Consider the following 15,201-nt stretch of genomic DNA (forward strand, 5'->3'; position numbering starts at 1 on the left):
GAAAACCCTAGTCATTGGCGACTCCATTACCCGCAGTATTAGACTTAAAGCGAATCACCAGCGATCATACACTGTTTACCAGGGGGCAGGGCTACCGACGTTAAGGCTAATCTAAAGATGGTGCTGGCTAAAGCTAAATCTGGCGAGTGTAGAGAGTATAGAGATATTGTTATCCACGTCGGCACCAACGATGTTAGGATGAAACAGTCAGAGGTCACCAAGTGCAACATAGCTTCAGCGTGTAAATCAGCTAGAAAGATGTGTCGGCATCGAGTAATTGTCTCTGGCCCCTCCCAGTTAGGGGAGTGATGAGCTCTACAGCAGAGTCTCAGCACTCAATCGCTGGTTGAAAACTGTTTTCTGCCCTCCCAAAAGATAGAATTTGTAGATAATTGGCCCTCTTTCTGGGACTCACCCACAAACAGGACCAAGCCTGACCTGCTGAGGAGTGACGGACTCCATCCTAGCTGGAGGGGTGCTCTCATCTTATCTACCAACATAGATAGGGCTCTAACTCCTCTAGCCCCACAATAAATAGGGTTCAGGCCAGCAGCAGGCTGTTAGCCAACCTGCCAGCTTAGTGGAGTCTGCCAATAGCCAGTCAGTGTAGTCAGCTCAGCCATACCCATTGAGACTGTTGTCTTGCCTCGACCTAGGTTGGGCAAAACTAAACATGGCGGTGTTCGCCTTAGCAATCTTATTAGGATAAAGACCTCCTCCATTCCTGCCATTATTGAAAGAGATCGTGATACCTCACATCTCAAAATAGGGTTACTTAAAAACCTCTACTGCCTCAGAAACCCGGATCCGGGAGCACCCCCCACCCCCACACACTGATTAGCATAGCTAGCATAGCTTCACAAGTAGATATAGCATCTAAATATCATTAAATCACAAGTCCAAGACACCAGATGAAAGATACAGATCTTGTGAATAAAGCCACCATTTCAGATTTTTAAAATGTTTTACAGGGAAGACAAAATATGTAAATCTATTAGCTAAACACGTTAGCAAAATACACCACTATTCTAACTCCATCAGTTTCTTACTCCTTCAGGTGCTATCACCAATTCGGCTCAACTAAGATATTGATAGCCACTAACCAAGAAAAAACCTCTTCAGATGACAGTCTGATAACATATTCATGGTATAGGATAGTTTTTGTTAGAAAAAAGTGCATATTTCAGGTAGAAATCACAGTTTCAATTGCACCGACCATCACAAATCGACTAGAATTACTAGATAGAGCAACGTGTATGACCAATTTACTCATCATAAAACATTTCATAAAAATAGACAGAAACGGAATGCACAAGGTGGACGACCAAAGGCATCCTGCCGAAAATAATAAAAAAACAGTGCCACCGGGGACTTATTCAACAGGTCAGTTACAGGGGCCATCCTGACTGGCTTGCAATGGTCTAAGGAAATCTGCTTCACAGTGCTAGCTTGCTGCCACTAGAGATTCTGGAAGTTCGAGTCCAGGGCTCTGTTCGCTACCGGCCGTGACCAGGAGACCCATGGGCGGGGCCACAATTGGCCCCAGCGTCGTCCGGGTTTGGCCGGCAGGGATGTCCTTGTCCCATCGCGCACTAGCGACTCCTGTGGCGGGCGGCGCAGTGCACGCTTACACGGTCACCAGTGTGTACGGTTGGTTTCCTCCGACCATTGGTGCGGCTGGCTTCCGGGGTAGGTTCCTCTCTAGGTTTCTTCCTAGGTTTTGGCCTTTCTAGGGAGTTTTTCCTAGCCACCGTGCTTCTACACCTGCATTACTAGCTGTTTGGGGTTTTAGGCTGGGTGTCTGTACAGCACTTCGAGATATTAGCTGATGTACGAAGGGCTATATAAAAATAAAATTGATTGATTGATTGATTGATAAGACTCCTGAACATCTAATCAAATGGCTACCCAGACTATTTGCATTGCCCCCCTCTTTTATGCTGCTGCTACTCTGTTTATTATCTATGCATAGTCACTTTAATAACTCTACCTACATGTACATATTACCACAATTACCCCGACTAACCGGTGCACCTGCACATTGCCTCTGTACCGGGTACCCCCTGTATATAGTCTCACTATTGTTATTTTACTGCTGCTCTTTAATTATTTGTTACTTTTATTTCTTATTTTTTTGTTGGTATTTTTCTTAAAACTGCATTGTTGGTTAAGGGCTTGTAAGTAAGTATTTCCCTGTAAGGTCTACACCTGTTGTATTCAACACACACACACACACAAAAGTAACTGTAATAATATTACTTGTTACTTTACTCTGTTACTCATAAAAGTAACGTGTTACCCCCAACACTGGTTACAGGGCATTCTGACTCTGGTTGAATAGAAGTAGGTTAATCAGTCTGTAAACATTGGAAAACTAAGTATGAGCTACTGTCCAGCAACTGAGTTATTTTGAGAGTGACTAGCAGCAACACTGATTATCTAACCTGGTGGTAGGTTAGGATAATTAACATAACAGGTTACAAGAATTAAGTTAAGGTTAGGAAGAGGGTTAGGTTATGTTCTCCTAACCAGCTACGAAAAGTAACTTCCAGACCAGTTGTAGGTGTACTCCATCTACTGACAATCTTTCTTACCATCCCCCGACCTCGTTTTCCTGCTTTGACTGCTCAGTGCTCATGTCCACTTCACAAATAAAATCTTGTCCGAAGGCTTGAACTTGAGCAGGGAATGGAAGCGGGAGCACGGAGCTCAGAAAGGTCAGCCCAGGGTAGCTAGGCTACTTCTCGTCAGAACTGGTAAACTGGCCTACACTTACATGCCTTCATACATGCCTTCCCCCACAAGGGGGAAACTGTCTTCCTCTCAATAGCTAATTCGTTTAGAACCCACCAAGCGCATGCTCTCTCTCTCTTTCTCAATTCAATTTTGAATTCAATTCAAGGGGCTTTATTGGCATTTAAAACATATGTTAACATTGCCAAAACAAGTGAAGTAGATAATAAACAAAAGTGGAATAAACAATAAAAATTAACAGTAAACATTACAGTCACAACATTTCCAAAACAATAAAGACATTTCAAATGTCATATTATGTGCAAATAGTTAAAGTACAAAAGGGAAAATAAATAAACATAAATATGGTTGTATTCACAATGGTGTTTGTTCTTCACTGGTTGCCCTTTTCTTGTCTGTCTCTCTCTCTCTCTCTCTCTCTCTCTCTCTCTCTCTCTCTCTCTCTCTCTCTCTCTCTCTCTCTCTCTTTCACACACTTCCTGTGATCTTGTGGCCACAGAGGCACTTTTGAAAGAGGGTCTGTGAGATATTGAACCTTTGAAGAGCGTTCTCTGTCTGTGTCTGTCTCTGATCTCACTGCAGATTATGGAGAGATTGGTTGATTGATTATCAGAGAGTAACTTTACCAACGCTACCACTGCTAGCTTCTCTCTGGGGTGAGGAGACAGAGAACACAGGGAGAGGAGAGGACAGGTGAGAAAGAGAAGAGTGAAGAAGCAGGGGAGAGTATCAAAATAAGAGGTGAGGACTGACTGAGGAGAGTGGGAGGACCAGGCCTCTGAGTGGTCTGATACAGGAAGAGAGGTAGAGAGGAAGGGTGTTGACCCCGTTGCCCCGCTGTTGGGATAGATACAATGGCATCGCCTCTATTGATGTACCACGGGGCGATCAGTAAACTGGACTGTGAGGGTCTGCTGGGGAAGAAGGGGAAGGATGGAGCCTACCTCCTCAGAGACAGCGAAACCATCCAAGGAGCCATGTGTCTGTGTGTCTAGTGAGTATTACACTCCTTGTTCTTTTTACAGAAATGTAGGACGTTTAATGTACAACAATCCATAAATGCTTTATAGAATCCATCCTAGTTTTAATATTGTAGGGTGGTTTGGTGCTCTAGGGAACACTAGTCAGTACTCATTGGAGAAAGCCAGGAACCCCTGTGACATCTATAAAAAAATGAGTGAGGAAGAAGGGTAACAAATAACCTTACACATCACACACTCCAAGATCAGTACAGCCCCCTACCCTCCATGGTTAATTGTATGTGGACACTTGCTCGTCAAACATGGGCATTAATATGGAGTTGTTCCCCACTTTGCTGCTATAACAGCGTCCACTCTTCTTGGAAGGCTTTCCACTTGATGTCGAAACTTTGCTGCAGGGACTTGCTTCCATTCATACAGAAGAGCATTATTGAGGTTGGGCACTAATGTTGGGCGTTTAGGCCTGTCTCGCAGTCAGCATTCCAATTCATCCCAATGGTGTTCGATGGAGTTGAGGTCAGGGATCTGTGCAGGTCAGTCAAGTTCTTCCACATCGATCTCAACAAACCGTTTCTGTATGGACCTCACTTTGTGCATGGGTGCATTGTCATGCTGAAACAGGAAAGAACCTTCCCCAAACTGTTGCCACAGAGTTGGAAGCACAGAATTGTCTAGAATGTCATTGTATGCTGTAGCATTAAGATTACTGGAACTAAGGGGCCTAGCCCGAACCATGAAAAACAGCCCCAGACCATTATTCTTCCTCCATCAAACTTTATAGTTGGCACTATGCATTCGGGCAGGTAGTGTTCTCCTGGCATCTGCCAAACCAAGATTCATCCACCGGACTGCCAGATGGTGAAGCATGATTCATCACTCCAGAGAATGCGTTTCCACTGCTCCAGATCCCAATGGCGGTGAGCTTTACACCACTCCAGCCAACGCTTCGCATTGCTCATGGGGATCTTAGGCTTGTGTGCGGCTGATTGGCCATGGAAACCCATTTCATGAAACTCCCGATGAACAGTTATTGTGCTGACATTGCTTCCAGAGGCAGTTTGTAACTCTGTATTGAGTGTTGCAACTGAGGACAGACGATTTTTACGAGCTACGCGCTTCAGCACTCTGGGCGGTCCCATTCTGTGAGCTTGTGTGGCCTACCACGTCGTGACTGAGACGTTGTTACTCCTACACGTTTCCACTTCATAATAACAGCACTTACAGTTGACCAGGCAGCTCAAGCAGGGCAGAAATTTGATGAACTGACTTGTTGGAAAGGTGGCATCCTATAACGGTGCCATGTTGAAAGTCATTCTATTTTTTATTATTATTATATATTTTTTTATTGCATATAGATTGTGGCTTCCATCAACGTAATGGTCTCCATCATTTCCAATCCCCCATATATTTTCTTTCTGTAAATATATTTAAAAAAAAAAAAATTAAGAAAAATAAAGTTCTATATTATTTTCCRCTGACCCTGCCACCCCTCCCCTAATTGGAGTAAACTAGTGGACAACAACACTTAGGCTTCTACTTCCAGCTTATACATACTATATACATTTTACGGATACAGTATATATTACAATAGTTATATTTTGTTTGTTTTTAGTCCCATCCTTCAGCTCCACTCAACCCCTCCCATCTATCTCTGAACACCATCCAGTTTCTATTTGCCATAAATGTTCAACTGTGCTATGATGCTTCACAAAAGATCTGAACCTTTCTAATCTTACAGATTCTACATATTTTAAATTAAAGATAAACATTTTTGCTAAGAGTACTATTATAGTATTGATTGATTGACTATGACTTTTTAAATCACCCAGCAGTGCTATTTGCAGAGTTAGCTCCAGGTAAATGTTGCAATTCTTCAGCCATTCCTGAAACTGCGACCAAAAACTGAAAATGATCTAATGATTCTGTCTCTTCGCAGCTAAATCTGCAGAACTGGCATGGTTGTATCCCCCATATATATAACATTCTATTGGTTGCAATAATTTTGTATAATAATTTAAATGGAAAAACTCAAAGTTTTGAATCCAGAGTTGTTTTCTGTATCAGTTCATAAACCATGTGCCATGGAATCGGTACATTGAAAATCTCTTCCCAACTATTTTGCAATCTATATGGCACAGCTGTAAATGTTTTGGTCCTTAAATGAAACTGGTATACTTTTTATTTATCACAATTTTCTTTAGCCAATTTTGGTCTTTAATGCAGGGCAGACAGACAAGTTCCTTACTTTCTCCCCCTTCCACTTGCCTCTTCCATTTTTGGAGTAATGCTGCAATTAGTTGGTTGTAATTTTGAATAGAGCATATATTTACATAGACATAGATACATATATTTACAATAGAGCATATATTTACATATATTTTTGTTAGCTGCATGTGTGACATATTATACCAATAGTCCCGTTTAATTTTGTCTGCCTTGCCATTCCAAATAAAATTGAATATTTTTTGCTCATATAATTCAAAAAACTGTTCGCTAGGTGTAGGCAAGGCCATAAGCAAATAGGTAAACTGGGATATGACTAAAGAGTTATCAGGGTGATTTTTCCACTAATAGGCAGGTATTTTCCTTTCCACAGTAGCAAGATCGTATTTATTTTGCTAATTTACTATAAAAATGTATTGTAGTGAGAGCATTTTTTTTATTTCGGGATATGAACACTGAGTATGTGCACTTCACCATCAGACCATTTTATTGGTAAACTATACGGTAATGTAAAAGTTAGATATTTTCTTGTGATCCAATACGTAATATGGTACATTTATCATAATTTGATTGTAATCCAGAAAGGTTAGAAAATGTATATAGATCCTCTATGAGGCTGTGGTGGGATCCAAATTGTGGATTTAAAAGAAAACATGAATCATCAGCGTACAATGACACCTTTGTTGTTAAGCACTGGATTTCTAGGCCCTTGATAGTATTATTGGATCTGATTTTAATAGATAACATTTTGATGCCATAATAAATAGATATGCCGATAGTGGACAACCTTGTTTTACTCCTCTTGACAGTTTAATACTTTCTGAGAAATATACATTATTTACTATTTTACACCTAGGGTTACTATATATATAACTTTAACCCATTGTATATGAGATTTTCCAAAATTGAAATATTCCAGGAATTTAAATATAAATTCCAGTAGTACTTTATCAAAAGCCTTTTTAAAGTCAGCTATGAATACCAGGCAATGTTTCACTGATTTTTCATAGTGTTCTATTGTTTCCAGTACTTGTCTTATATTATCTCCAATTTATTGTCCATGTAAAAAACCTGTCTGATTAGGATGAATAATATACGACAATACCTTTTTAATTCTATGCGCTATGAATTTTTCTCGAATTTTTTGCATCACAACACTGAAGTGTAAGGGGCCTCCAATTTTTTTAATGGACTGGATCTTTATATTTACCACTTGGGTCCTGTTTCAGTAATAATGAAATCAGACCTTGTTGAGAATCTAATAATCTACCATTTGTATAGGAGTGGTTAAAACATGCTAATAATGGTCCTCTGAGTACATCAAAAAATGTTTGGTATCCCTCAACTGGTATGCCATCTAGCCTTAGACTTTTCCCAGACTTAAAGGCTTTAATTGCATCAAGAAATTCCTCCTCTGTAATTTGGCATTCACATTATTCTTTCTGTACAGCTGTTCATTTTACATTATTAAAAAAAATCTTTACAATTAACTTGTTAGTGGAGATGAAAGGAAAACATATGCTTAAAGTACTTTGCTTACTTTGCTTCTTTCAAAATATAATTTGGTGGGTGACATGGGTGACATTTGTAACAAGTTTCAGTCAATTATTTTTGTGAGTATTTCTATGTTGAAGAATAAAACATTATTTGGTGCATTTTCCCCCATATTCCATCCAGTTCGCTTTCAAATCAAATCAAATGTATTTATATAGCCCTTCGTACATCAGCTGATATCTCAAAGTGCTGTACAGAAACCCAGCCTAAAACCCCTAACAGCAAGCAATGCAGGTGTAGAAGCACGGTGGCTAGGAAAAACTCCCTAGAAAGGCCAAAACCTAGGAAGAAACCTAGAGAGGAACCAGGCTATGAGGGGTGGCCAGTCCTCTTCGCTTTATTGTTATAATATATTATTTCTTGAATAAGTTCCTTTCTTTTTGTTTTTCCTCTAACRTATTCTTATTCTATGGTACAGATTTTATTGCTATATATCTACTGCCAATGTTTGTCTCTGGAGATTGTATGGCTGTGTGCTTGATTTTGGCTGAAATTTGAAGGGATTTCCACATGCTTTTGGCCATGTACAGTCGTGGCCAAAAGTTTTGAGAATGACACAAATTTTTATTTCCACAAAGTTTGCTGCTTCAGTGTCAGATGTTACTATGGAATACTGAAGTATAATTACAAGCATTTCATAAGTGTCAAAGGCTTTTATTGACAATTACATGAAGTTGATGCAAAGAGTCAATATTTGCAGAGTTGACCCTTCTTTTTTAAGACCTCTGCAATCCGCCCTGGCATGCTGTCAATTAACTTCTGGGCCACATCCTGACTGATGGCAGCCCATTCTTGCATAATCAATGCTTGGAGTTCGTCAGAATTTTGGGGTTTTTGTTTGTCCACCCGCCTCTTGAGGATTGACCACAAGTTCTCAATGGGATTAAGGTCTGGGGAGTTTCCTGGCCATGGACCCAAAATATCGATGTTTTGTTCCCCGAGCCACTGAGTTATCACTTTTGTCTTATGGCAAGGTGCTCCATCATGCTGGAAAAGGCAATGTTCGTCACCAAACTGTTCCTGGATGGTTGGGAGAAGTTGCTCTCGGAGGATGTGTTGGTACCATTCTTTATTCATGGCTGTGTTCTTAGGCAAAATTGTGAGTGAGCCCACTCCCTTTGCTGAGAAGCAACCCCTCACATGAATAGTCTCAGGATGCTTTACTGTTGGCATGACACAGGACTGATGGTAGCGCTCACCTTGTCTTCTCCGGACAAGCTTTTTTCCGGATGCTCCAAACAATCGAAAAGGGGATTCATCAGAGAAAATAACTTTACCCCAGTCCTCAGCAGTCCAATCCCTGTACCTTTTGCAGAATATCAGTCTGTCCCTGATGTTTTTCCTGGAGAGAAGTGGCTTCTTTGCTGCCCTTCTTGACACCAGGTCATCCTCCAAAAGTCTTCTCCTCACTGTGCGTGCAGATGCACTCACACCTGCCTGTTGCCATTCCTGAGCAAGCTCTGTACTGGTGGTGCCCCGATCCCGCAGCTGAATCAACTTTAGGAGACGGTCCTGGTGCTGGCTGGACTTTCTTGGGCGCCCTGAAGCCTTCTTCACAACAATTGAACCGCTCTCCTTGAAGTTCTTGATGATCCGATAAATGGTTGATTTAGGTGCAATCTTACTGGCAGCAATTTCCTTGCCTGTGAAGCCCTTTTTGTGTAAAGCAATGATGACGGCACATGTTTCCTTCCAGGTAACCATAGTTGACAGAGGAAGAACAATGATTCCAAGCACCACCCTCCTTTTGAAGCTTCCAGTCTGTTATTCGAACTCAATCAGCATGACAGAGTGATATCCAGCCTTGTCCTCGTCAACACTCACACCTGTGTTAACGAGAGAATCACTGACATGATGTCAGCTGGTCCTTTTGTGGCAGGGCTGAAATGCAGTGGAAATATTTTGGGGGGGATTCAGTTCATTTGCATGGCAAAGAGGGACTTTGCAATTAATTGCAATTCATCTGATCACTCGTCATAACATTCTGGAGTATATGCAAATTGCCATCATACAAACTGAGGCAGCAGACTTTGTGAAAATTAATATTTGTGTCATTCTCAAAACTTTTGGCCACGACTGTAGTTTATACCGGTAGATCTCTGGCATACAAGTCTAAGAGAGAAGCTTCTACAGAGTTTTGTGCTACTATCTATCAAACATTGAAGTTTTTATTTGTATATAATATGTATACACTGAGTGCACAAAACATTAGGAACACTTTCCTAATATTGAGTTGCTCCCCCTTTTGCCCTCAGAAAAGCCTCAATTCGTCAGGGGATGGATTCTACAAGGTGTCGAACTTGAATATTTTGTTTTGCCAATTTACCCTCTGAATGGCACACATACACAATCCATGTCTCAAATGTCTCAAGGCTTAAAAATCCTTCTTTAAAACTTCTTGTGAATAGGAGGCGCTGTTTTCACTTTGGGAAAAAATCGTGCCCKATTTAAACGGCCTCGTACTCTATTCTAGATCGTACAATATGCATATTATTATTACTATTGGATAGAAAACACTCTCAAGTTTCTAAAACTGTTTGAATTATATCTGTGAGTAAAACAGAACTCATTTGGCAGCAAACTTCCAGACAGGAAGTGAAAAATCTGAAAACAATGCTCTGTTCCAGGGCCTGCCTATTCAATTGCCTAATATTTATGGATATGCATGCACTGCAAACGCCTTCCACTAGATGTCAACAGGCAGTGGAAGGTGGAATGGGGTGTCTAGCTTGATCTGAGGTCGAACAAGAGCTCTTGGAGTGGCAGGTCTGGAAATTTCTTTGTCTTCTCTGGCGCGCGAAGTACATCGACATTGGCTTCTGAAAAGCGTTCGGTATACACGGTGGATATCTCCGGCTCTTATTTTATTTGATACATGTGATAAAAACATCATAAAGTAGTTTTTTTCAACCGAGTTGTATCAGTTTATTCAACGTTTATTGCGAATTTTGGAATTTTCCTTTCTTTGTGTCAGGAGAAGATGGGCATGTTCACGCCACATGGCTAGCTAAGGGTGCTAATTCGACAGGAGAAAACCAAACAACGATTTATTCTGGACCTAGGACTCCTTGTACAAGATTCTGATGGAAGCTCAGCAAAAGTAAGAACAATTTATGATGTTATTTCTGTGGAAAATGTTGAGTCCTATTTTTCGCCCTTTTTGCGGGCGCTGTCTCGCTATAACGTAAGCTGTTTGTTATGGTAAAGTTATTTTTAAAAATCTAACACGGCGGTTGCATTAAGAACTAGTGTATCTTTCATTTGCTGTCCAACATGTATTTTTTAGTAAAGTTTATGATGAGTTCTTTGGTCAGATTAGGTGAGTGTCCAAAATAGCTCCGGACAATTTGGTGAATCGATGCTACATATTCACAATGTATAAATACGGTTTGCAGCTCTAAATATGCACATTTTCGAACAAAACATAAGTGTATTGTATAACCTGATGTTTAGTAACCACAGGACTGTATCTGATGAAGTTGGTCATGGTTAGTGATTAATTTGATATTTTTGCTGGTTTTTGCGAATCGCTACGTTTTGCTGCTAATAAATGCATTTGTGTGTTTGGTACTTGTGGAAAGAGCTAATATAATGCTATATTGTGTTTTCGCTGTAAACACTTAAAATCGGAAATTGGCTGGATTCACAAGATGTTTATCTTTCATTTGCTGTACACCATGTTATTTTTAATAAATGTTTTATGAATGAGTATTTAGGTATATTCAGGTTGCTCTTGTAATTATTCTGGCTGCTTTGGTTGATATTTTTGAATGGTAGCCTGCAATGTAAACATATGATTTTATACCTCAAATATGACATTCGAGGACAACAATAATTTTTGTTATACACTGTTATACAGATCAGTCATCTTCGGATGAAGTTGTTTTTGGTAGTGACTAATTCTTCTATTTGGTGTTTTGTGATAGTATCTGCGGTAGAAAAATTGTGAAAATTATGCGTTGAGCTCTTTGGCTTATTGCTGGTTAGTAATGAAATACATTATCTTGTGTCTCATATAGCTGTATATTTAAAAATCGGAAATGATGGCTGGATTCACAAGATGTTTATCTTTCATTTGCTTTATTGGACTTGTGATTTCATGAAAATTATATTATATGATATCCCTGTCGCGTTAGGCTAGGCTATGCTAGTCAGCTTTTTTGATGAGGAGGATCCCGGATCCGGGAGAGAGAAGCGGTAGAGGTTTTAATAACCTGTCTCCTCCCCTTCATCTACACAGATTGAAGTGGATTTAACAGGTGACATCAATAAGGGATCGTAGCTTTCACCTGGTCAGTCTATGTCATGGAAAGAGCAGGTGTTCCTAATATTTTGTACACTCAGTGTATATCCTGTGATTGCATAGATTGCTTCTAATCTAATCTATTATACTGTACATGTTTTTGTGTTCTATGTTGCTATAATGTCATGGATCTTGTATGTATCAACATGTCACCACACAAAAATTCCCTCTCAGGAAATACAAGTTACTTGAATCTGAAATTATTACATAAAAAATGTTGGACACACCTACTCATTCCAGGATTTTTCTTTATTTTTACTATTTTCTACATTGTAGAATAATAGTGAAGACATCAAAACTATGAAATAACAAATATGGAATCATGTATTAACCAAAAAAGTGTTAAACAGATAAAAATATATTTTATATTTGAGATTCTTCAAAGTAGCCACCCTTTGCCTTGATGACAGCTTTGCCCACTCTTGGCATTCTCTCAGCCAGCTTCATGAGGTAGTCACATGGAATGCATTTCAATTATCAGGTGTGCCTTGTTAAAAGTTAATTTGTGGAATTTCTTTCCTTATTAATGCGTTTGAGCCAATCAGTTGTGTTGTGACGACAAGTCAGGGTTGGTATACAGAAGATAGCTCTATTTGGTAAAAGACCATGTGTCACGTGTGCTCCCTCTCTCGCCTCTAAGTCACCAGGCTGCTGTTTATTGCGCACACCTGTCACGTGCATCAGCGCCTAATGACACTCACCTGGACTCCATCACCTCCTTGATTACCTGCCCTATTTGTGTCACTCCCTTTGGTTCATTCCCCAGATGTTGTTTCTGTTTAATGTCTGTATGCTGTTAGTGTTTCTTGTTTTGTATTATGTTCCGTTACTTTATTAAATATTCACTCACTGTACTTGCTTCCTGACTCTCAGCGCACATCGCTACACCAAGTCCATATTATGGCAAGAACAGCTAAAATAAGCAAAGAGAAATGACAGTCCATCATTACTTTAAGACATGAAGGTCAGTCATTACGCAAAAACCATCAAGCTCTATGATGAAACTGGCTCTAATGAGGACCGCCACAGGATAGGAAGACCCAGAGGTACTTCTGCTGCAGAGAAAAAGTTCATTAGATTTACCAGCCTCAGAAATTGCAGTCCATAATAAATGCTTCACAGAGTTCAGGTAACAGACACATCTCAACATCAACTGTTCAGAGGAGACTACGTGAATCAGGCCTTCATGGTCGAATTGCTGCAAAGAACCCACTACTGAAGGACACCAATAATAAGAAGAGACTTGCTTGAGCCAAGAAACACGAGCAATGGATATTATATCGGTGGAAATCTGTCCGTTGGTCTGATGAGTCCAAATTTTAGATTTTTGGTTCCAACCGCCGTGTCTTTGAGACGCAGAGTACGTGAACAGATGATCTCCACATGTGTGGTTCTCACCATGAAGCATGTAGTAGAATGTGTGATGGCGCTTTGCTGGTGACACTTTCTGTGATTTATTTAGAATTCAAGGCACATTCTGCAGCGATACGCCATCCCATCTGGTTTGCGTTTAGTGGAACTATAATTTGTTTTTCAACAGGACAATGACCCAACACACCTCCAGGCTGTGTAAAGGCTATTTGACCAAGAAGGAGAGTGATGGAGTGCTGCATCAGATGACCTGGCCTCCACAATCAATCACCCGATCTCGAACCAATTGAGATGGTTTGGGATGAGTTGGATTGCAGAGTGAAGGAAAAGCAGCCAACAAGTGCTCAGCATATGTGGGAACTCCTTCAAGACTGTTGGAAAAGCATTCCAGATTAAGCTGGTTGTTAGAATGCCAAGCATGTGCAAAGCTGTCATCAAGGCAAAGGGTGGCTACTTTGAAGAATCTCAAATCTAAAAAATATATTTTTGATTTGTTTAGCACTTTTTTGGTTACTACATGATTCCATATGTGTTATTTCATAGTTTTGATGTCTTCACCATTATTCTACAATGTAGAAAATAGTAAAAATAAAAACCCTTGAATGAGTAGGTGTGTTCAAACGTTTGACTGGGGCTGTATTTGTGTGTTGTGTTTCTGCAGTAAAAAGAAGGTGGTGTATACCTACAGAATCCTCCAGACCCACACTGGAAGCTACACCCTGCAGGTACACCCTGTGTGTGTGTGTGTGTGCGCGCACGCTTGTGTTTGTGTGTGTTTCTGATGGTCTGTCTGTCTGTGTATAGACAGCGTCTGGTGTAGAGGAGAAATTCTTTAAGACGTTAGAGGAGCTGGTCCGCCATTATAAGCGTCGGGGGCAGGGATTGGCTCAGCATCTGCGCCACTCAGTCAAGAGGAAGACACTGCTACAACTTCCCGCCCCCAATGTCATCGATGAGGTGCCTGATTATGAAAGTAAGTAACATTGTCTGTTAGTTTCACTTCCATCTGTCACTGACTTTTTTCAGACCTTTATCAGATGTCCAGATTGTTATCATCCTTAAATAGCCACTCACTACTTGTGTCCTTTCTCTGTCCCTCTCTTGTCTAGATGTGGATGCATCAGACTACGTTGTTGTCCTGCCCTCTTGATTCAGCAGCACACCCCTGACCTATGAGCCTGTAAATATCTAGGTGTGGTGCCTTCAGGCAGGTTTTTTACATTTTTATCCTGATGCCAGGGGCGGACTGGTCATCTAGCATTTCGAGCAAATGCCAGATGAGCTGGTCAAATTTTAGCCCTTAAGGCCTGTCTAATTCATATATATTTTTTAGCTAAATTATCATTATCTGGCTAATAATTGGGACCTCAAAAGGGAAAAAATMGGCTGGTGTGTTAGAAATGCCAGGGCTGATTTTTGGTCTCGCTCCTGCCTTATGCAATGTGTTGTGTGCTGTTCTGTGTGCCAGGGATACTGAGATTGTCAGAGAGAATAGTGTTTGTCTGGTTGTTGAAGTGGAAGTTAAAATCTAATTTTATTTGTCACATACACAATGGGTGTAGACTTTACTGTGAAATGCTTGCTTACGAGCCCTTCCCAACTATGCTGAATCAAAAAAAAAAATATATATATATATATTTATATACTATAAAATATATAGTAACACAAAAGGAAGAAAAAAACAAGAATGAAGCTACGTATATCATAATTTTTTTTATTTTGGTGGGTGCATATATTTGTCCTATCTTACACATCTACAAGTGTGTATTAATACGCATGTGTGAATTAGAAATTAGTGTATTGCATATTCCACTCTCCCGGAGACACCTTCGGAGAGTGGGGTAACAGGGAGTACTAGTATCAGTACCATATCAATGTGTAGAAGTACGAGGTTTTTGAGGTAGATACTGTATGTGCATAAAGGCAGGGTAAAGTGACTAGGCATCAGGATAGATAATAATAAGAGTGAAATAAAGAACAGAGGAGCATATGTGTGTGTGTGGCGTCAGTATGCGT

At 40.3% G+C, this 15,201-nt stretch overlaps 1 protein-coding gene across 1 annotated transcript; it reads left to right on the forward strand.

The window, feature by feature from the left end:
* The first annotated feature begins 3,276 nt into the window (after positions 1-3,276).
* Positions 3,277-14,657, forward strand: si:ch73-264p11.1 (SH2 domain-containing protein 1B). Its single transcript, XM_024000531.2, has 4 exons — positions 3,277-3,748; positions 13,847-13,910; positions 13,990-14,158; positions 14,295-14,657. The coding sequence occupies exons 1-4, from the start codon at positions 3,609-3,611 to the stop codon at positions 14,333-14,335; spliced, it is 414 nt and encodes a 137-aa protein (XP_023856299.1). The 5' UTR covers positions 3,277-3,608; the 3' UTR covers positions 14,336-14,657.
* The last annotated feature ends 544 nt before the right edge of the window (positions 14,658-15,201 follow it).

Source organism: Salvelinus sp. IW2-2015, linkage group LG14 (genome assembly GCF_002910315.2).
Source record: "Salvelinus sp. IW2-2015 linkage group LG14, ASM291031v2, whole genome shotgun sequence".
Taxonomy (NCBI): domain Eukaryota; kingdom Metazoa; phylum Chordata; class Actinopteri; order Salmoniformes; family Salmonidae; genus Salvelinus; species Salvelinus sp. IW2-2015.